The sequence below is a fragment of the Aethalodelphis obliquidens genome, unplaced genomic scaffold, assembly GCF_003676395.1.
Source record: "Aethalodelphis obliquidens isolate GAN/ISIS:26980383/991018 unplaced genomic scaffold, ASM367639v1 scaffold10, whole genome shotgun sequence".
In the NCBI taxonomy this organism is placed as follows: Eukaryota; Metazoa; Chordata; class Mammalia; order Artiodactyla; family Delphinidae; genus Aethalodelphis; species Aethalodelphis obliquidens.
The window spans coordinates 30,700,433-30,723,375 of NW_020837954.1; the positions used below are offsets into that span (position 1 = coordinate 30,700,433).

The 22,943-nt window shown below is 36.7% G+C and overlaps 1 protein-coding gene across 8 annotated transcripts in view; it reads left to right on the forward strand.

Moving 5' to 3' along the window:
• Positions 1-22,943, forward strand: part of TMEM260 (transmembrane protein 260) — a 67,190-nt gene that overhangs the window by 15,554 nt on the left and 28,693 nt on the right. For 7 of the 8 annotated variants that reach the window (XM_027111353.1, XM_027111346.1, XM_027111350.1 and 4 more), the window contains exons 4-9: positions 11,289-11,466; positions 12,851-12,964; positions 16,408-16,587; positions 18,104-18,144; positions 20,964-21,047; positions 22,251-22,365. In XM_027111353.1, the coding sequence (XP_026967154.1) occupies positions 11,413-11,466; positions 12,851-12,964; positions 16,408-16,587; positions 18,104-18,144; positions 20,964-21,047; positions 22,251-22,365 (588 nt within the window). In that variant the 5' untranslated portion in view covers positions 11,289-11,412. The remainder of the gene's footprint in view (positions 1-11,288; positions 11,467-12,850; positions 12,965-16,407; positions 16,588-18,103; positions 18,145-20,963; positions 21,048-22,250; positions 22,366-22,943) is intronic. The other variant, XM_027111349.1, reaches the window with a different exon arrangement.

Sequence of the window (22,943 nt, forward strand, 5' to 3'; positions counted from 1 at the left end):
GTTGTAGCCTTTTCAGGGGAAAAAAAATGCAGAATGTGTGTTCTGGTTAGAATTATTGCCCAAAAGATTTAGATTACAACTAACTTGTTTAATCACTCATTTTGGGGAACCCTTCATCGAGAAGGCTCATAATTGGTCCAACTCATAACAAAGGCCCCAGCAATCAAAACAGATGATGGATTAATTAGAGGCTTTAAGAAGTCAGTAGCCAACAAACACATGAAAGAATGCTCAACATCATTAACCATTAGAGAAATGCAAATCAAAACTACAATGAGATATCATCTCACACCGGTCAGAATGGCCATCATCAAAAAATCTACAAACAATAAATGCTGGAGAGGGTGTGGAGAAAAGGAAACCCTCTTGCACTGTTGGTGGGAATGTAAATTGATACAGCCACTGTGGAGAACACTATGGAGGTTCCTTAAAAAACTAAAAACAGAACTACCATATGACCCAGCAATCCCATTAACTGGGCATATACCCTGAGAAAACCATAATTCAAAAAGAGTCTTGTACCAAAATGTTCATTGCAGTTCTATTTACAATAGCCAGGACATGGAAGCAACCTAAGTGTCCATCAACAGATGAATGGATAAAGAAGATGTGGCACATATATACAATAGAATATTACTCAGCCATAAAAAGAAATGAAATTGAGTCGTTTGTAGTGAGGTGGATGGACCTAGAGTCTGTCATACAAAGTGAAGTTAGTCAGAAAGAGAAAAACAAATACCGTATGCTAACATATATATATATATATATATATATGGAATCTAAAAAAAAAAAAAAAAGGTCACAAAGAACCTAGGGGCAAGACGGGAATAAACACACAGACCTACTAGAGAATGGACTTGAGGATACGGGGAGGGGGAAGGGTAAGCTGGGACAAAGTGAGAGAATGGCATGGACATATATACACTACCAAACATAAAATAGATAGCTAGTGGGAAGCAGCTGCATAGCACAGGGAGATCAGCTCGGTGGTTTGTGACCACCTAGAGGGATGGGATAGGGAGGGTGGGAGGGAGGGAGACGCAAGAGGGAAGAGATATGGGGACATATGTATAACTGATTCACTTTGTTATAAAGTAGAAACTAACACACCATTGTAAAGCAATTATGCTCTAATAAAGATGTTTTTTAAAAAAAGTATTCAGTAGATTCATAGAATTCATGCCATTTTTAAAAAAACTGATAAACAGATTTAAAACAGTGCTTGCTAAGTCATCTTTTCTTTTTAATTTATTTATTACTTATTTGGCTGCATCGGGTCTTAGTTCCGGTATGCGGGATCTTTCGTTGCAGCGTGCAGGCTCTTTGTTGTGGTGCACAGGCTTCAGAGCATGCAGCCTCAGTAGTTGTGGCACGTGGGCTCTCTAGTTGTGGCACACGGGCTCCAGAGCGCATGGGCTCAGTAGTTGCAGAGCGTGCGCTTAGTTGCCCTGTGGCATGTGGGATCTTAGTTCCCTGACCAGGGATTGAACCTGTGTCCCCTGCATTGGAAGGTGGATTCTTAACCACTGGATCACCAGGGAAGTCCCGCTAAGTCATCTTATTTGCTTAAAAAGTTTAAGACCAGATTCACCTACAGACATATTTGTCAATGTGATTTTTGCAGCATCACTTAGATAAGTCTTCTGCACATTTAATGTCTTTTTCTATCTCAAATTCACAGTGGCTTATTTATATGAATGGTTCATTGATATTTGCCTCAAAAAGACATAAAATGGAAACTTTGAGGTATTTCGTTTGAAATTTCACAGAAGTTTGAGAAACTGTAAGGGATCTTCTTTACACATCAGTGTGAAAGGCAATATGAGTAACTGTGAACCTTCCATATTTTATTTTTTGCTTTGAAATATTTGTGTTACAGACAAGGAATAAATCAAGTAATATGAAAAAAACTTTTAAAGTAAATTATTATTTCTATACTGTTACCAAAAGAATATTTAAACACTTGAATTAAAGTACAGAATGATGCAATGATTATTCCCTAGTTTCTGAAAGATATATCCATATGGACCTCACTTTATTTTTAAAAAATCAACGTGACAAAATACAATGAATCTTTTAGTTTTTTTCCCTTGATCGCATTTGTTACTAAAACATCACTTTTATAACAGTAAAGAACAGCAGTGATAAAGGACATGGTCCTTAAAAGAAACAAAATTTACTCCACTACCAAAACATCTTTTCTTTCGATTTTTTACAATTAAAAAAGAATAATTTCTAAGTAATGGCATAAGTTATTTTATAAAGCATTACTAGAGATGGTTGGACTTAGGTTGCGGTAATTAGAAACCATTGCTATTTGGATATTTGAAGAGCATTAAAAACTGAAGATAAAGTGTATCTGAAATTATATATATATATATAAACATTTAGTTTTCAAAAAGTCATATAGCTTTTCTATATGGGATACACAAATACACATATATGTAAAGTGCAATATACTTTTACCTTTTAAAAAGTGCTAAAATGCTGACATGGCTATCTAGTGGTATCAGTAATCCAAAAATAATTCTCTTGGAGAGTTTTAAGTTCCTCACATCTGGTTTCCTTCCTATGTTTTGATTAGGTTACAGTTAAAATATTCTGTTCCTCAGAAATACAGAAAAATCTACCTATTCAGTACCCATTTATTATGTTTAATGAGAAGTGGGAGATGGAGCAACTACCCTAGTCTTGGTGAAAGTACTTTCGGGAAAACTTCTTGGAAAGGTGATGCCCATATTGAGTTGTACACAATGAGTGGCAGTGGCCAAGTGAAGGCAGAACCATGTTCCAGATACAGAGAACCTCCTATGCAGAGAAACCCAGAGGTGGAGGAGAAAGAGCCTATGAGCACAAGGACTTAACAAGTCATTCAGTGTTGCTGGAGCACAGCTCGAAATGGGTTATGTCAAAAATGAAGCTACAGGTGGACTGAGACCAGATGACGAAAATCCTTGTCTGTTGTCATGGGGAGCTTGGAATATGCTTGATAGTCAGAGAGGAATCCTTAAAGGGTTGGAGGCAGAAAAGTTCAAGATCAGATATGCTTGAGGTCCCTCACTCTGGTGGCAGTGGTGGGCCTAGCACTGGAAGCAGGCAGCACGCAAAGCTGCAGTATTGGTGTGAACCTGAGGTGTGGATTCAGATGAGCTGAACTAGGGCAGTGGTGATGTGGGTGGAGAGAAGAGCGTGAGTTTTTAAAATGTTGATGAAGTACAGTTGGCAGGATGTGATATGTTTTGCAGGGAGAAGGGGAGAGGAGCTCTGATGATGACTCCTAGGTCTCTTAACTTAGATAACTAAACGAGGAAGATAATGAAATTTACTAAGATAGAGAACACGGGAGCAGGAATTATTTCAGGGAGGGGGATGAGAAATCAGTTTTGCATGTACGGACACTGAGGTTCTATGGAATGTCCAGAGTTGGGGTGGCTTTGTGGTGACGGTACAACAGTAAGTTGGGGATAAGGTAAGTTCAAAACTAAGGGAGAGGCATTTCTGGAGACATTTGGTTCCTTTAGTTTGTAGCTGGCAGGTGAAATCAAGATGGTGAATAAAGTCACCCAGGCAGAGCAGAGTGAGAACAATGTCCTGAGAAAGAAATCTTGGGAAACGCTGGTTTTAAAGGAGTTAAATGCAAGAAGAGGAGCCATTTGGAGAAAACACATAAGGAAGATCCAGAGCCATAGAAGGAAACCCAGAGGATGTGAGGTCCAGATGTCAACTCAATGAGTGTGGCTGTGGGAGTGACCCAGGGCAGCAGAGGGGTCCCCAGAGCCTGTTGTATTTGGCAGTTAGATGGTCATTGGGGACCCCAGTGAGAACAATTTTAGTAGAGAACCAGGGTGAGAACAGAGGGTGGAGGCTGCAGATGTGGACAGTGTGAAGCCAATCCTGAGCCTCACCGTAACCCTGAAACTTGCCTTCAGAAAAGCATCCTCGACATCAGCTTGCTCTTTAGTCATTTATCTCCATCTCAATAAGGTGAAACGAAGCATGCGCAGATAATGTGTATACCGTGAACAATATAATGAGACTGCCTGCCTACAGAGTCAGTGAATGAACTGGAGACCTCCGAAGTCTTCAGAACCCCCTCATCCTCACCATTGCTGACATTATCCTTTGACGGGTTAGCCAGTCACAGACCCAGCTTGCTGTGTACTCACGTGGGGGGGCACATCTCCTCGTTAGCCTGCGTGTGATGTGGCACTGGGCCACACACCTGTCTTCCTACACCGGGCTCACCCTGCAGACTTATTAATGTATGATGTACTGCTTGTCTTTTGAGACAAATGCTTAATTTTAATGAATATCGTATGATTTTGAGAACAGCTTTATTAAACTCTTCCATCACAGGCTCCTTTCAACAGTAGAGTCGTCTTACTTTACAGGCCTGTTCCATCCTTCAGCAATTTTCCGTCCCCTTTCCCAACCCACTTCCCACTCCCTGCCTGACTTGAGCTTTCAGCTCCCTCATTTCCTCGATGCCCCTACACTTGTCTTCCATTTAATTGAGACCTAGATCCCTTTGCTCATCTTTTTGATCCCTCCATCAGCCCCCTGCTGGCTCTGCTTCCATCCCCATCCAATGTAGACCCTGTGGTTCATACTTTAACACCTTTCCCTCTTGTCCTTCTGTCCTGCTTACCTAGTAAAGCCCCTAACCCCAGCTCCGTCCAGTCTCCCCAGGCCCAGCTCAGGCTGCTGCAGACCTTTCCACAGCCATGCGGACCGAGGCTATACTGCCGCATATCCATAGCCCCTGCGGTCTCCAGCCTCAGCTGAGCGTTTATTATTACGTGTTATTTGCTACCTACAAGTCCTTGTTATGTAGCCCTCCTCAGCCTGTGGAGTTTTCTCACAACAGATGTTTCAAATTATCTCTACTTTTCTTAATCCATTAATTTGTACATGTTACGTGGTCAGTAAATGTTGGTTGATTCTGAATCTTAGTATGAAGTAACACACTGCCTTTTAAAGGCAGTGTGTTCAAACGTGTGTGTTTGAAGAGACATTCACAGTTTGACTTATAAAAGGCTGTTGGAATCAAAGAACTTCTCACAGGCTTAGCCTATATACCTTATTTTATGGAAAACATAAATAGTAAAATGACGAGGCCTCCAAAATGTCTTAGTATATTCTCTTTATGGATGCACGCGTAACTTTCTGCTCTTAAGCATACCTGCCGTCTCTTCCGTGTCCCACAAAGCTCTGACAAGCATTTATTTTAAGCATTTAAGCATTTATTTTCAGAATTTCCTCACACAGTTTTTCTTGAAGACTTAATAGAAATAATAAACAGGGAAGGCAGGTTGTTTTAGTCGGGATTCTTGATTGCAAGCAATTGACTCTGGCTGTGTTTAGCAAAAAAGAAACATATTGAAAGGAAGTTGGGAAGAATGCTACAACTCAATAATAAAAACACAACACAATTTTAAAAATGGGCAAAAGATCTGAATAGACATTTCTCCAGGGAAGATGTACAAATGGCCAATAAGTGCTTAAAAAGTTGTGCAACATCATTAGCCATTAGGGAAATGCAAATCAAAATCTCAACGTGAGGGACTGCCCTAGTGGCGCAGTGGTTAAGACTCTGCGCTCCCAATGCAGGGGGCCCGGATTCGATCCCTACTCAAGGAACTAGATCCCACATGCATGCTGCAACTAAGAGGTCGCATGCCTCAACTAAGGAGCTGGAGAACTGCAACTAAGGAGCCCGGCTGCCATGACTAAGGAGCCTGCCTGCCACAACTAAGACCCAGCGCAACCAAATAAATGTTTTTTTAAAAAATGCTTTAAAAAAAAAATCTCAGGGAGATACCACTTCACACCCACTAGGATGGCTAGAATCAAAAAATCAGATAACAGGTGTTCACTAGGTTGTGGAAAAATCAGAAACTTCATCCATTGCTAGTGGGAATGTAAAATTATGTAGTGACTTTGGAAAACAGTCTAGCAGTTCCTCAGATGATTAAATGGGTTGCCATAGGCTCCAGCAATTCCACTCCTAGTTACATACCCTAGAGAAATGAAAGCATATGTCCACACAAAAACTTGTACACAAATGTGTATAGGCGCACTATTCATAGTAGGCAAAAGGTGGAAACAATCCAAATGTCCATCAACGGAAGAATGAATAAGCAAAATTTGGTATATCTATACAGTGGAATATTAATTCAGCCATAAAAAGAAATGAGATACTGATACTACAAGTTGGATGAACCTCGAACACGTTGTGCTAAGTGAAAGAAGCCGGTCACAGAAGTCCACATATTCTATGATTCCATTTATAAGAAAGCCCAGAAGAGGGAAATTCACAGACAGAAAGTAGATTAGTGGTTGCTTAAGCCTGGCAGTGAGATTGCGGGTGGGGATGGGGGGAGATAGTTAAAGGAGAGAGAGTTTCTTTCTGAGGTGATGAAAATGTTATAAAATTGACTGTAGTGATCGTTGCATATATCTGTAAATATACTAAAAATATTTAATTGTACACTTTACATGGGTGAATGTACAGTATATGAATTATGTCTCAATAAAGCTTTTTACAAAAGGAAACATTCAAATCTAGTACTGGAAAAAAAAGAAGGAAGTTGCACAGCTTGCAGAATTTCTAGGAGGGATGGATTACCAGGCTCAGAGCCCAAAATATTCGGAGTCCTAGGCAGGTATATGCTAGTGAAACCACCACTGCTGCCATCTCTGGGCCCAGACACCCCAGCTTACACCACCAACACTGACCTGGATTCTGAGCACTGCCCTTCCAAGTGCTGCCATCGTTGTCTGTGAAAATGATGCACAAATCCCACCAGCCATGTCTGATTCTGTCTCCATCCCTGCTTCTTGGCCTCACGATTTTCCAGTTCAAAGAATGGAGCAGGTGATTCTGACAGACAGAGCCCAGGTCATACACCAATGCTCTAGCTGCAAGGGGGATTGGAAAAGTATCTCGTATTTTCAGTGTGTATAATAGGAGGGGCCTTGCCTCATAAACTCATATCCCTCAAGCATAGGAGAGGATTTTAGATGTTAAGCAGCAAAACCAAAAGAAAAGAAAAGGTCCACTACCCTTTTGTCTTCAATTTATATTAGGACTACAACCCAAATTCCTATAGACTGAGTTGATTTCTAAGCAAGCTCATTTGAGATGCTAAAAAGATCATGATTATAGGTTTGATTTCCATTACTGGTTTTATAATCAGTTATCTTCTCTTCTATCACCTTACTCAGCAGTCTCACAAATTATTTCTCTGATACCAAGAAAAATCTAATGAAAGAGTATACGGATTATTTGTTGTAAAACCATCCTGACCTTGGCAGGAGGGTGGTGTGGGACAGAAATCAGGTGGGGAAAATTCAGATTATAAAGACCTTGCTGTTGTAGGATAAGTCTTCAATAAAATGCTAATGTACATAGCTATCTGTAATAGTCTAAGGTGACTGGATAAATTTTATCACTGAAGTTGATAATTTTACCTTTACTCTTCAGTTTCTAAAACCTTATGAAATATTTGAAAAGGCAGTTAACATAGTTCATAATTCCAATAATTAATGTCAACAATTCAAACACTAGGATGTCTTCCTGAGTATAATAATGTGTTAAAAATCATTGTAGATTAGTGAGTCATGAGTTTTCTTCCTGAGGATTTGTACATATCAGTTCTCTTTAATTAACTGTTTGGTGGTTTTAAACTTTAATTGCCCTTTCAAAAAAAAAAAGGTTAAAATCAATCTTGACAGGTGTGTACAATTCAAGTTGGTAGTATGTTGTGTTGATAAAACAGACATAAACACGATTCTAATAATGGACAAAACTTTTGTTCTGTTCTATTTACTCAAGGAGTGCATAGTTAACCAAGTAAAAGTACAATGTATCATTAGTCTGGAATAAATTATTTGACATTAAAACTAAAATAACCATCTTTTACCCCATAATGTCATGGTCCTAAATAGCTAGACTAACAATTTCAATCCTGGTTCTGCCACTTAATTACCTACCATAGGACTTGGAAAAATTACTTGGCCTCCCTGAGCCTCAGTTTCTTCATTTGAAAAAAGGAGACAAATCACGTCTACTCATAGGGTTATTGTGCATATTAAATGAATTAATATAAAGAAGGCACTTAGAGCAATACCTGAAACACAGCTAGCAAGAAACTCAATAAATGTTAGCAAATTATCTTGGAAATTTGCTGATTTTTTTTTTTTTTTTTTTTGGCGGTACGCGGGCCTCTCACTGTTGTGGCCTCTTCCGCAGCGGAGCACAGGCTCCGGACACGCAGGAGCAGAGGCCATGGCTCACGGACCCAGCTACTCGGCAGCATGTGGGATCCTCCCAGACCGGGGCACGAACCCGTGTCCCCTGCATCGGCAGGCGGACTCAACCACTGCGCCACCAGGGAAGCCCCTGATTTGTTTTTTTAACTTCTTCTTTTGCCGTAATTTCAGATTTATAGAAAAGTGGCAAGAAGAGCCCAACTCTGTCTACCCTTTACCCAGGTTCCCCAGATGTTAGTATTTTACCACATTCGCTTTATGCTTGACTCAGTGAGTATGCATGTATTGTTTTGTTTTGTTTTTTAACCATTTAAGAATAAGCTGCAGTTATAGTATCCTTTTACCCTTAAATGCTTCAAGATATGTTCCTTAAAAACATTTTCTTGTATATCCACAGTGGAGGTCTCAAAGAAATTATCAGTGATACAACACTGGTACCTAACCTTCAGACTTGATTCAATTTTTCCAATTTTCTCAGATAGTGTTCTTATAGTAGAAGAAAATCCTAGATCATGTCTTTTATTCTGTTGTGTATTCCTCTTTAATCTGAAACTGTTCCTCAAGATTTTTTTTTTTTTTTTGTCAAGACCTTGACATTTTTTGATACATACGGGCCAGTTATTTTGTAGTGTCCTTCAGTTTGAGTTTGTCTTTCCTCTTGCTTGAATTCAGGTAATGCATTTTTGGCAGGAATGCCATAGAAATGATGCTGTATTCTTTTTATTGCAATAGATAAGGAAGCATATGATGTTTGTTTGTCCCATTACTGGGCTGTCAACTTTGATCATGTGGTTAAGATTGTGTCTGTCCAGTTTGCCACTGTAAAGTTACCATTTCTCCCTTTGTAATTAATCTGTTTACAGGATGATACCTTTAGACTATGTACATATTTCTGTTACTGCAAACCTCTTACCAACTATTTTGGTATCCATTGATTATTGTTATGACAGTTGCCAAATGGTGATTTTAATTCCATCATTTCTTCTGCAGTTATTAGTTATTAGTTGACTTTCCATGGACTTTCTCTTCTCACCCAATTTTTGTATCACTATAGATTCATAGATTCTTATTTATTCATTGGGTTACAGTCTATTACTATAATTATCTTGATGATCAAGTTATGCCCAGTTTGGCCATGAGAGCCCTGTAAGCTGGCTCCTATATCCTTTTGTCATGTCTCCGTTTGAGCACTTCCTTTCTTTTAAGTAGAGGAAGGAATCTTGCATCTTATGCTGACTGTCCAGAGTCATATTGAGAGCTGAAACTTAGTTCCTTTAAAATGTTGCTAATACTTGAAGATTAATTCATTCTCTCATTTGCTAAGTTTCCTTTCTGTGCTTGGGGCCAGATGCTTCCAATCTAAGTGAAGTTTAACTCCAGTTCATATTTCAAAAACAATGTCAAAATAATTGTTACAGACAGTTAAATGCTATCAATATGCAGAGATGGGCTAGAAACCAGGGAATTGAAGAGAAAATTGAGAAAAGAGCAGAGTTTTAATAAAGGAGCAGCGAAGATATTCAGTTCAGCACTACAGCATGAGCAAAGGTGCAGAGCTAGGAATAGTCCTGTCTTATTAGGGAATTTTGAGGAGCTTGACTAGTTGGTGGGAGATCATGTTGGTAATTAGTGGCTAGGGGTGTCTGGTTTATTGGGAGCCTGGATTCCAGCCTAACTCATTTCTTATTTATCCTATAGGGATGAAGAGTATTCACAAAGAGTATGTTTCAGAAAGTTTAATCTGATGTTATATTGCAGAAGGGTTGGAAAAACAGACAAGTTAGGAAACTATTAAAATAATTGAGTGTAAGGCAATAGGAATACAAATCGAAAGGAATCTGGGAAGGAATTTGGAAGGAAGAAATAACTTTAGGGTACTGAATCAGGATAACTGGGAGAATGGGGTACTCTGCAAGAAATAGGAAACTGATGATTTTTATAAGGGAAAGAAAACAGAAAAATTGTAAAGAGAAACTCAAAGAAAAACAAGTTTGGTGATACTGAAATTTTTTAGCTTTTTTTTTTTTCTATTAAGATTGATTAAAAGCCATGCAGTTACTCCATACTTTTTATACAAAGCAATACAGCTAAAAAGTAATGCCCTGGGACCATATAATATCATAATTATTAGACACAGAGATGCTTGCTGAATAATGCTTGTAAGCAATAGATTTTCAGTAATAGCTTTAATTTTCATAGCTTTAGATTTATAGTGAAATAGGAAGTTGTTTTGGTTTGATATGCCACACTACCAGTCTCAAATCTTATCTCTGAATTGAGATCCAGTTTCCTTGACTGATTTGAAATGTGGGGCTCTTGTTGGCATTTGGGGGCGAGGAATTTGTTTCCAAGTGTAGCATTTGATTCTTCTGGGTTTCTAAAATTCACATTCCCATCCTTCTCTTTAAAAGATATATCATTTTTAACTTTGACGTTGTGTAAAGAAGAAATCATCAGAAACTAAGAATCTAGCTTACAAGATCTTAAAAGCACCAAATATTGTGACCAAGACATATTTTGCCAAATGTTGGGAGATAAATGTAGGAAGTACCTAGATCCAAACATTCCACGATAAGTGAATGTTCCTGAACAGATATTCTGCCGTTTCATTAATTTTTACAATTAAACGCATTTCAGTCTTAACCAGTCGTTATCATTCTTCTTCTTAGATATAGCAAGAAAAATGACACAGGTTTGTTATCTCTCTAGCTACTGTCTCTTCAGGCTTTCTGAACTGGCTTGAATCCTAAAGGTTACATCTGAGAACTAAACCTCATCCAATCCATAGGATACCAAGCAGGTTTGTTCATTTGTTTGTTAATAGGTTAATATATGGACTTCATAATTAAAATCTGTTGAAAGGAATTATTACATGAAGTAATGTATTAACCATCTAATGTGTTGGGATAGTGCTGGGCGACTGTCGTAATTGCTGCTGCTACAGTTCACAAAAAGGAAAGTAAAGTCGGTCCTTTTGGTTGGGAAAGAAGATTTCATGTTATCTGTATTTGCAGGCTTTCTGGCTCATATGCTGGAGGAATCCTTGCTGCGGGGGTGTTTTCATTTTCTCGTCTAACATGGCAGTGGTCCATTGCAGCAGAGGTTTTTAGCTTAAACAATCTGTTTGTGGGGCTGCTTATGGCTCTTACTGTACATTTTGAGGAGGCAACAACTGCACAAGAAAGATCAAAGGTAACCTATTTTGATCAAAGTGAAATCACTTTTTGTTTTAATTTTTAGACAGATGCTCTATTTCTTTTTAACTTTGGTTTAGATATTGTTTATCTATTCTGATTACTGTCAAGGTAATCTAGGCATGTTGAGAGAGAAAATATTCTCAATTCTTTTACTATGAATGATGAGAGCCTTTATAAAACATGCAATTTTTTTTTTCTTTCAGAGTTCAGAAGGTTTTTGAAGAATGAGGGTATTCTGAAATCCCTTTTGAGTCCTATGAGAAAGATAGACTTGTTGGTTAATCCACCATCGCGTGTGTGTGTGTGTGTGTGTGTGTGTGTGATCTTAAGATGCCAAGTCCTCAGTTGACTACCTTAAATTATTTACCATTATGGCACATTGACTTATTCTCTAATTGCAAAAAAAATCAAATTTGCACTTTTTTTTTTAACTAAAAGGAGAGGATCAACTGTAAAATGAAGTAGTCCCAAAGAGATTACAGTGACTTCTAAGGCCAACACTATCATCAAAATAATTTGAAATGTGGAGGAACCCTGTCTTCTAAGGGCTTACCGTCTATACATTGAAGAGTGCCAGATCATCTTAGTATATGCACAGCCTGTGTCATTAAAGATTATAGAAACAAAAGAATATAAAAGTTTATCTGTGGCTTCCATAAACAAACCTGTGGTGCTATTAGAGTTTATTTATTTATTTATTTATTTTGTGGTACGCGGGCCTCTCACTGTTGTGGCCTCTCCCATTGCGGAGCACAGGCTCCGGATGCGCAGGCTCAGTGGCCATGGCTCACAGGCCCAGCCGCTCCGTGGCATGGGGGACCTTCCCAGACCGGGGCACGAACCCGTGTCCCCTGCATCGGCAGGCGGACTCTGAACCACTGCGCCACCAGGGAAGCCCCTAGAGTTTATTTTTTATTTAAAATAAACTTTTTTCTGATTATGAAAATAACAGATGTTCAAAAATAGCAGAAAAACCACCCATAGAGAACCAGATTTCTAAATAAAAGTGTTATATTCAATTTATTTAATTCAATAGGAGAAAAAGTAAAACAGAATTGTTGAACTTCAGTTCTAGATTTCACTTGAATGAGAATTACACAATATCCTGTTACTGTTAGGACATGTCATCCTATAGGACTTAGTAAAACTTGGTTTGAAGACAGTAATTTAAGGTCACACTCTGCAATGATTTGATGAGAATGAAAAATGGTGATAAACATTAGTGCATGTTAAAGCATGACTGTTTGCATCTAAGATGTTGATTTTAACCAGACTTATTGTACAAATGCTTAGCTTTAATATAAAGAATAGCTTTTTACTATTGTGCTGTTTTTGGTGAATTTTTAACTTGGATTTTTTTTCTTTTTTTTTCTTTTCAGATAGCTAAAATTGGTGCTTTCTGCTGTGGCCTTAGCTTATGTAATCAGCACACAGTAGTAGTCTATGTTTTGTGCATAATACCATGGATTCTTTTTCGACTTTTAAAAGAGAAGGTAAGTTTTTCTTTTTTTTTTTTGCGGTGTGTGGGCCTCTCACTGCCATGGCCTCTGCCGTTGTGGAGCACAGGCTCCGGACACACAGGCTCAGCAGCCATGGCTCACAGGCCCAGCCGCTCCACGGCATTTGGGATCTTCCCAGACCGGGGCACGAACTCGTGTCCCCTGCATCGGCAGGCAGACTCTCAACCACTGCCCCACCAGGGAAGCCCCAAAGGTAAGTTTTTGAGTAAAAATGAAAATTCATAATATTTTATTTATGCCCACTATGACATTTAGGGAATCAGAAAACATGGGGCTTGCTTTATTTATTTATTTATTTCATATAAAGCTTGATAGGAATATCATTGAATCTATAGATGGCGTTGGGTAGTATGAACATTTTAACAATATTAATTATTTTAATCCATAAACATGATATATCTTTTCATTTGTGTCTTCTTCAGTTTCTTTCATCAATGTCTTTCAGTTTTCAGTACACAGATATTTCACCTCCTTGGTTAAATTTATTCCTAAGCATTTTATCTTTTTGATGTTATTGTAAATGAGATAGTTTATTTTTTTCCAGATAGTTCATTGTTATTATATAGAAACACAACTAACTTTTGTGTGTTGATTTTGTATCCTTCAACTTTCCTGAATTTGTTTATTAGTTCTAACAGCTTTTTGATGGAATCTTTAGGATTTTCTATATAAGATCATGTCATCTGCAAACAGAGACAATTTTATTTCTTCTTTTTTTTTTTTTTCTTTTGGCTCTGCTGAGCCGCATATGGGATCTTAGTTCTCCCACCAGGGATCAAACCCCTGCCACCTGCAGTGGAAGCGTGGATTCCTAACCACTGGACTGCCAGGGAATTCCCACTTCTTCCTTTTTAATTTGGATTCCTTTTATTTCTTTTTCTTGCCTGATTACTCTGAGTAGGACTTCAGTACTATGTTGAACATGAGTGGTAAGACTGGTGAGTGAGCACCCGTGTCTTGTTCCTGATCTTAAAGGAGAAGCTTTCAGTCTGTCACCACTGAGTATGATGTTAGCTGTGGGCTTGTCATATATGGCTTTTATTACATTAATGTATGACCCACATCCATTAAATCAGAATTATTTTAGATTGGGATCAGCCACTGGCTCGGCTCTGCAGACGTGCAGAACTGCTGGCTAAGATCCCTGCTCTGGCACTGCTGCAAGCAGGAACGTGGTCTGCCAAGATGGGAGACTGGTTGCTGGAAGCCTTGCTCCCCTTCTCCGTGTCTATCTGATCCCCAATGGTTGAGCCCTGAAGATCCCCCCAGTAGTCCCTGCGAGGTGAGAACTGAGTGAGCCTCCTGGGAAGCATCCTGCAATGCTGGGGGAGTGGGATATCCACCTTGGGCTCTCTTTTCCCACTGGAAAAACTGTAGTCCTAGGGGAGTCCTCTTGGTGCAGTGCTGTGCTGGCCTAGGGGAGGGGTGACGTGGTCAGAGTGCCCCCTGACACTTCGAAAGTGGTCTTTCTCAGTCTCTGTGGTCCAGGAATATGCTTTAGCCTCAACCCCAGTTTCTGGGATTTTCACAGTGGGGCCATGTCTATGGATAGTTGCTGATGGTGTTTTGTGAGGACTGAAGTTGGGAATGATTTATGTTGCCATCTTGATGGTGTCAGTCTTAGCCAGTCTTCTGATATCACAGGAGGTGCATTTAGATATCAGAGAGGTACATTCTCTGGCATGAACTTAAAAATCTTTTGTGTTAGTTCTTTGAAGGGAGAGCTGTATTCTTATATAAAACATGCAAGACTCAATAGTTGACAAGTTAGGAGCCTGGTCTGAGAGCCTGTTTACTCTGTACTTAGATCAGCTACTGATGAATGATGAAATTTGGGAAAGTATGACTCTTCAAAGGACCTTTTATTTTCCTTATTTAAAGAGCAGAGGCTAGAAAATAAGATCTACCAGTGAAGTGACAGGGAGTTGGATCTCACTGGTCAGGTGATCTAAGGCAGAGCTGGAGGTCCTGAGTCAGTTGGTTGCAACCCTGACCGCTCACTTAAATTATCTGGGAAGCTTTAAGAAAGTAAGTAAGAGAGAGTGTGCATGTGTGTGTGGCTGTGTGGCTGTGTGTATCTGTGTGTGTGTGTGTGATCCCACCACCCTAAAATAATTCTGATTTAATTGATTTGGGGTAAGGCCCAGATATTAATATTTTTAAAAAGTTCCCCAGGTGATTCCAGTATACATGCAGCTGGGACTCAGAACCTCTCTCCTGTACTCTCTGAAATAGATCTCATGTGATTGTTTCCCTTTTTATTTCCCATACAAAAGGAAAATTCTGCAGCAACTGCATCTTGCCATTCTAAACTGAACCTTATAATATGCAGAAACTACCAAAATCTAAACATTTACTTTCTTTAAAGGTACTTTTAAGAATAGCAAAGGCATATTTTTCAGTTAGTTATTTCTTATACTTTTTTCATCCCATCATTTTTATGAATCTCATTACCACTTTAGAAATGTCAAACAAAATTAGTACTATAATAAAAACACTCCATTTTCAATTAAGAATGTTTATTTGAAAATGCTGATGTAAGTCAACTGCTTTTCTGCTTCTGGTGAATGCAAACTTTGGTACTCATATTCACTGTCACCTATGAATTTTCCTTTTTTGTAAAGGAAAAATGGGCAATTTCCAATCACAATATTTGTAAGAGACCCTTTTCCCAGTTACTAAAGCAACCACTATTTGAATCTTTCTAGTATACCAGAATTCTTCTGGACTTAATCTTTATAAAAATTTGGCAGTGTTGTCCTTTGTTTTAGAAATGTGAAGATGAGAAATATATTCTCCTTGAGGCAAGACTGTTGCATACAACAACAAGTTTCCTTCCTTCCTGTGTAAATTGAGAAAAAAGAACATTTGGATGAACTGGGATGTTACTTAAAAGCTAGCTTCATTTGTGCCAAGTATTTTCATTAAATGTCCAAAACACTTGTAGAAAGAACATATTGTCAGTGTACAATCATAATAAAGTATATAGTTGAAGTCTGCTCCTGATGGTGGGAATGAAGTGAATCAGTATTAGAACAATATTTTGGGCATTTTCAAAAACGGCCAGACACCGTAATCACTTCCAAGTGGGTTATCTCAGCTGTGCAATGCTGCATGTCATGACATGGTTTTAAATGTAAAAGATGCAATAGACATGATACTCATGAGTCTTTGCTAATATTTGCTTCACTCAGATTTCACCTGCCATGCAAAGGAATTCAGACTGATGCAATTTTCTAGTAATCCACAGTAATCAGAAAGTTTAACATCGTATTCTGTGGTGACTTAATATAAATTGAGAGATCAGCTCTGAGTAAACATATTTGATGTTTTCCTTGATGTGTTCTTGAAGTTCCAGGATGAATCTGACTAAAATAAACATTATTATACATGTGACACCACGTGCTCTGATGCAGGAACTCTCCCTGGGCTCTTTGTTGAAGTTGGGTCTGTACCTCTCTGCTGGTTTGCTGCCCTATGTCTACCTTCCTATCTCATCCTACCGCCATCAAGCCCGTTGGACCTGGGGAGACCAGACAACATTGCCAGGATTTTTGACACATTTTCTCAGGGAAGAATATGGAACATTCAGTCTGGTAAATTTATATTTCAAGCCCTTTTAAGGAAATAAGTGGCAAAACTTCAGTGTTCTGCCTGGACCTTGAGTGGAAAAAAAAAAAATCAGTGTTTTTGTATCAATGACAGTACCTGGAATTTTCATTTGTTATTTGTATAGCAGACTTGCCCCTTGGAATGTAGCCTTTCACATATGTTAGAAAAAAAAATGAATCACTTAATCCGACATCATCCTGTTGTATATCCTGAATGTGTTTTTCAGGATAACAAGCAGTAAAAAGACTGCTGCCCGCAGTTGAAGCATTTCAGTCTTGTTAGCATTGGGTATCACTTGGGCTCTTGGTCTGTGATTAAAAATATTTGGAAATGATTAAAGGGAAAAAAATCTCAAAAATTTTAATATACCTTAATGAGTATATTTGTTTCTTTTTTTAAAACATATTTGATGAACAGTGTTCATGTTAGTATTCAGTGGGGGATCTAAATATGTAAATGCTTCATAAAATATGATCTCACTTAATGGAAACTGTATGTTCTAAAGAATTTCAAAAGGCCTTTCTTTCCCTAAGACATAAATTAGGGGAAAACACTAAATGTGGTTGTAGGTAATGGCTATCTGAAAAGTGAAAGCATAAATAGATGGGTTTTTATTTTAAGAAAGACAGTTGTATCTGATTTTTCTTTCATGGTTTGCACTTTCTGTGTCTTAAGAAGGCAAATCTCAGAAGACTACAATATTATATGATACCATTTATACAAAATTCTAAGCCATGCAAAAACTAAACAGTCTATTGCTGAAGGATACATAAAAAGTAGTAAAACTATATAGTAAAACTGTATATATATATACAGTTACCACTGGGGGACAAGAAAGCCCCTTTGAGAGCTTTGTGAGATACCTCATGGTATTCGTGCAGTTCTTTTTCTTCAGTGAGTGGTGAGTCTATAGATTTTTTAAAACTCTTTATTCCCTAAACATATATTACGTATGTTTTTTGTATGTAGGAGGTATTTCATAATAAAGTCATTTAATAAAAGGATAATTATTATTTTTTGACTTAGAAAGTTTGGTACTTTAAATTTATACTCTGGTTTACTTACATTGGTTATTCCATTGAAATATTGCTTGAGGGCCATTCCAGATTTGAAATGTGTATAATTCACACATAATTGTGAAATTACAGGCAGGCGATAATGAGCTTTAACCAAAGTGCCCAAAAAAAGAGCTTAAAGAGACTTTGTAATGAAAGTGTAAAATCTGTTAGTTCATTAATGTGTTAATCATTCCTGCTGGAAGAGTTTAACTGATTTTTAGCCAATTATTGTCTCTGAAATTATTCCTAAGGGATATCTGTGTTTAGTTTTCACTGACTTCTCCTAAAAAATCCAATAAGGCTCTGAAGTAAACACTTTGAATGAAGAGACAAGTTGCATTGTATATTTAAACATGTATCTTTTAAATCAGGGTAATTAAAACACAATAGTCTACCAAAGCTTCAGTTTAATGCTTATGCAAATAAACTTTTTTATGTTTAGGCCAAATCTGAAATAGGATCCAGTATGTCTGAAATATTGCTGTGAGTATGAAATATCTTAAACTATTTTTAAATGAATTCTTTATTAGTTCCTTTAAACGATTTTAGGGATTTCTGAGTTTATCTCTTTGTGAAGCAGTACGTCTGAGATGTAGTTTTCACCTCTGTGGTTAACAGTTTTTGTGTATAATGACAAATATTCCAGCATTTCCTTCAATAAGATAAAGCTTAAAATGAGTAATAAATAAAACAGTAAATAAGACTATTAGGAGACTAAATAGAATATATAAAATGAAAATGTTTCAACTTTCAGTTGTATACAAAATTACCCAATGTATTGTTGCTTTAGAAATAACTTTTTCTTTGTTTATATCTTCTTTCTTTTGGAGACATTTTAGAACATTGTATTTAACACAATTTGAACAAATATTTTCTTGTTATTTTGGTTTGAGCTATATTCATTTAATTCTTCAAACATTAATTTATTTAATGTTTTTTAAGAGTTCCTTTAAGCTGTCTGTAAGCTCTATTTTTGACTTGCATATGTTTAAACATCCAGCCTTATTAGAACCAGCTTAAGCAAATATATTTTCATCTATATTATCTATTAGAGTTCTTTGAAAAATGGGTTAATATTTGCTTTAAAACCTATACAAAGCTGGGATGAAGTGAGAGAGTAACACTGACATATATACACTACCAAATGTAAAATAGATAGGTAGTGGGAAGCAGCTGCATAGCACAGGGAGATCAGCTCCGTGCTTTGTAACCACCTAGAGGGGTGGGATAGGGAGGGTGGGAGGGAGATGCAAGAGGGAGGGGACATGGGGATATATGTATATGTATAGCTGATTCACTTTGTTATAAAGCAGAAACAAACACAGCATTGTAAAGCAATTATAATTATACTCCAGTAAAGATGTTAAAAAAAAAACCTATACAGATTAAGGCAACTTGGAAAATATAAATACCAGTTCTGTAATATTCTTACAATATTTTCAATATAAAATTAGGGATGAATAGGTTTCTCTAACACTAAAGTGATCTAACTATTAATATGGAATTCACAGGACTACTTGAAAACTATTTTTAAAATATGGGGAAAATATTTCAAATCTATATGTGAGGTAGTTCACAGGTTCTCACAATTTCTGTCTTGTTCATTTGCTAGCTTGCTTGCTTCCTTCCATACTTACTTCTTTTCTTTTTAAATTACTTTCTTTTTACTCCAAGAAATGATACATAATTATTACAGAAAATTTAGCAAATACAGGCAAGCAAACCAAGAAATTAAAATTACTATAATTCCAACATGCAGAGATAACCACTGTTCTTAATCCATTAACATTTTTATCTATATCCTTCCAATATTTTTAATATTTTTGCTTGTTTTTGAAAATGTAATCATAATGTATACTCTGTTTTGTTAGCCTGCTGTTTTTCATTTAATACTATATCTTGAAAATATTTCCCTGCCACCAGTTATTCTTATATAACCTTTTGAGGTTCTTACAATTGACTTTAAATATTTCTTTTTATGTCTGACAGAGACTTTTGTGGCTCCTTTTTCTTTTCTGTTGGGAGGAAGGTAGTAAGAAGCTCAGTTCCCCTTTTAAAGATAAAGACAACTTTATCAGTGTCTCTGGGCTTCTCCTTTGTTCTGCTTTTCTCCATGCCAAGACTCCCTGCGGGCTCTTTTCTACCTACCTTCCAAAGTTGTCACATTCAGGATCACTAGTATATTTTGTCTTAACAATCCCACATGAACTCCAGAGAAGCCTCAAGACTAATCCTAGACCATACATCTAACTCTCATTAGTAGCACATAAAAGTCATTTATTGGGGAACTTAAAGGCCTCCTTTACATTGAAATAATAGCAGTTAGGTCATATACTTAGAAAAAAAGACTTGACAAGAGCGATGACCACTCACACCGACACTGTTTGCTCAAACGAAATCGTAATACGGTATGGGGGCATAATCCTAGCACTCTCTGAATGAGTGAGAGAATTTCTAGTCTTTGTTTCAGGTGGACAAGAGTATTGAGAAAGGCAACTCATAATTAACTTACTAGAAAATCCTTCAACATGATGGAACCTAATCATCTTCTCTTTTCCAGTCAAGCAAATTACATTCTTTCTCCATGCATATCTTTAAATTGCAATCCTGTTGAATTGCATTCTGGAAATTATTGAATCTAACCCTAGGCAGTGTCCATGTTTTAGAGCTTTACATTTAAGCAACAGATCTCCAAGAATAAATTTTGAGACTGACTTCATTCCTTTTGAAGAATGGTTTGAAATGGGCCTCATGCTGGAATCAATTTTTCAAGTGTATTTGAAAATGAGTAAGGATATCTTCTCATAGTAGATAAGTTTCCATTAGTAAAATACACATTGTGTAGTTTCCATAATTATGGCATCACATTTTCTCCAGTAAAATTGCCAGTAGGGAGAAGAAAGTTCTTTGAGATAGTGTATAGAGTCATTTCTTTTTTAAAAATTGGAGACTGCTAGAGCTATTTGAGAACTCAGGTAACACTTAGAAAATGCTTATTAGTTAATGAAAGAATTTAGATTAATTGTAGGGGAAAAATACATTTCTTGGAGATTGCTTAAACATTTTTTGAACCAAATAGTATAGAAAACAAGGAAGCCTTTTACGGAAGAAGATAACCTAGAAAAGGATGGTTAGAGATCACTTCTCTTTCCTTTTTTCTTCATGATTGGATCTCCAGAAAATTATTTGAATTGTTTTATTTTCAGTTTCATATGACTTCTTATCAGACTAATCTAGGAATGCTTTATTTGGAACTAACAAATTTGGTTTTTGCCAACAATAAATTAGATTGTCTTTTACAGTTCTCAGGTGACAAATATGAGGACCCAACTCTCATTCAACATTCAAGCCCTTGCAGTTTGGGCAAATATATGTTTAGTAAGAAAGTAAGTAAAGTAATTCCTTTTTCCATTATTTTTCCCATGTTCATTAATTGAATTAATATATTCAATGTCATTATAGAACATTGCCAGTAGTATTTTATATTCCAAATAAATGACTCTAACCAGTTGTATTAAGGCAAATATGTATTGCTTTTTTGCTAGGTTTTTTTTCTAATTATAAATTAATGACTTTGGAACACTGAACAGTATATTATAATCTAACTAAGTGGGCCATCTGATATCTTAAACTTCTGGTTTGATCTCTTACTATCCCATAGCCAATTATTGTTGCTTTGCAAAAGAGGCAAACAATTATTTGAACTCCCCTGAAGAAAAAAGTAACCTCCAATGATAAAAGGAAACCTAAAAAAATATAGCACTATTTCCCTCCATTATTTTCTTGTTCATTTACGTTCTAGCCTTTTGAGTGTATTTTATGTAAATATATATTTGTATATACATTTATAGTTTTATTTCCTTAACATTATATTTTGAGCTTTTTCCCATACCATAAGAGATACTTAGAATCATTTAAATTTCTGTATAATATTCCATACTGTAACCTAGGACAATTAATTTAAATGTTCTCCTATTTGAGGGTCTTAGATTGCTTCCACTTTTTCCACTATTATAAGTAATACCAAAGCATTGTTATGGATTAATTCTTATCCACATTTCTGGTTCTTGCTTAAAAATGTATGCCCACGTGTCAAATTACTGGGTCAGTGAATGTGAATATTTTCTTTAAGGCTCTTGATATATAGTATCAAATTAACTTTTCTTGAACATTGTACTAACACATATTCTCATACAGCTGCGTTCTCACCAGCACTGAGATTTGTCATTTTTAAATCTTTATTATTTCGATGCATGAAATTACTCTTTTGTTTTGCATGTTTAATTACATCTTAAATTTAACAAGATTAGTAATTTATATTTCTTCTGCAGATTTTAACTTCGTATCTTTTGCTGCATAGTTCCAAATTATGCTGTCGACAATATGTAGTGCAGCGTATGGTTTATTACTATGCTTTGGTTACCTATTCCAACTCATATTTTTAAACCTAAGATCTTTCTTTTTTCCTACTTAAAAATGGAAAGGTTTTTAGTTCCAAATTTTTTTTTAATAGTTTAAAACTGTGTAATATTATTATTGATATTCATGTCACATAAATAATTTTGGACATATTTTAATTTTTTTTATAGGGACAGACAGAACTCATCATTAGTATGGCTTTTTACTGGAATGTTTTGCATTTATTCATTGTTCTTTGCTTGGAGGGCAAATTTAGATATTTCAAAACCACTTTTCATGGGTGTGGTAAGTTTTACTTAGATATATCCTTTGACCAGAAAGTTAGTGAAGAATGTACAAATTTGTCTTTCGTGAATCTTGTAGAAGAGCAAGTTATCTCAGAAATAGTTAAAATTGTATATACATTATTATAAATCAAAATTTAAATGATTGAACCAGTAAGGCTAAGCCTTCTTTTTTGGGGGGGTGGGGGGAGGGGGGCGGGAAGCATTGTTTAGTTAACACAATAGTTAAATAGAAAAATAAATGTAAGGTAGATTTCAGTGAGTCATTTTATATGTGTGCTTGCAGATATAGGTACTACTGTATTTCTCCTGGGATTTTCTTTTAAAAATAGCAAAGAAATATGGGTTGTAATTAGGGGCTCTAGCAACACATTCCCTTATTTCTTACCTCACCAGTCCAAGCCTGTGCAAAAGAGCAAGTATATTTCTGTTTTTCCCTGACTACCATATCTGAGATTAGAGTATTTCTTCTCCTTACAGAAGAAACTATATAAATGTAGATAGCTCTTTTTTGAACAGCTGAAACAGTGTGTGTGTGTGTGTGTGTGTGTGTGTGTGTGTGTGTGTGTGTGTGTGTGT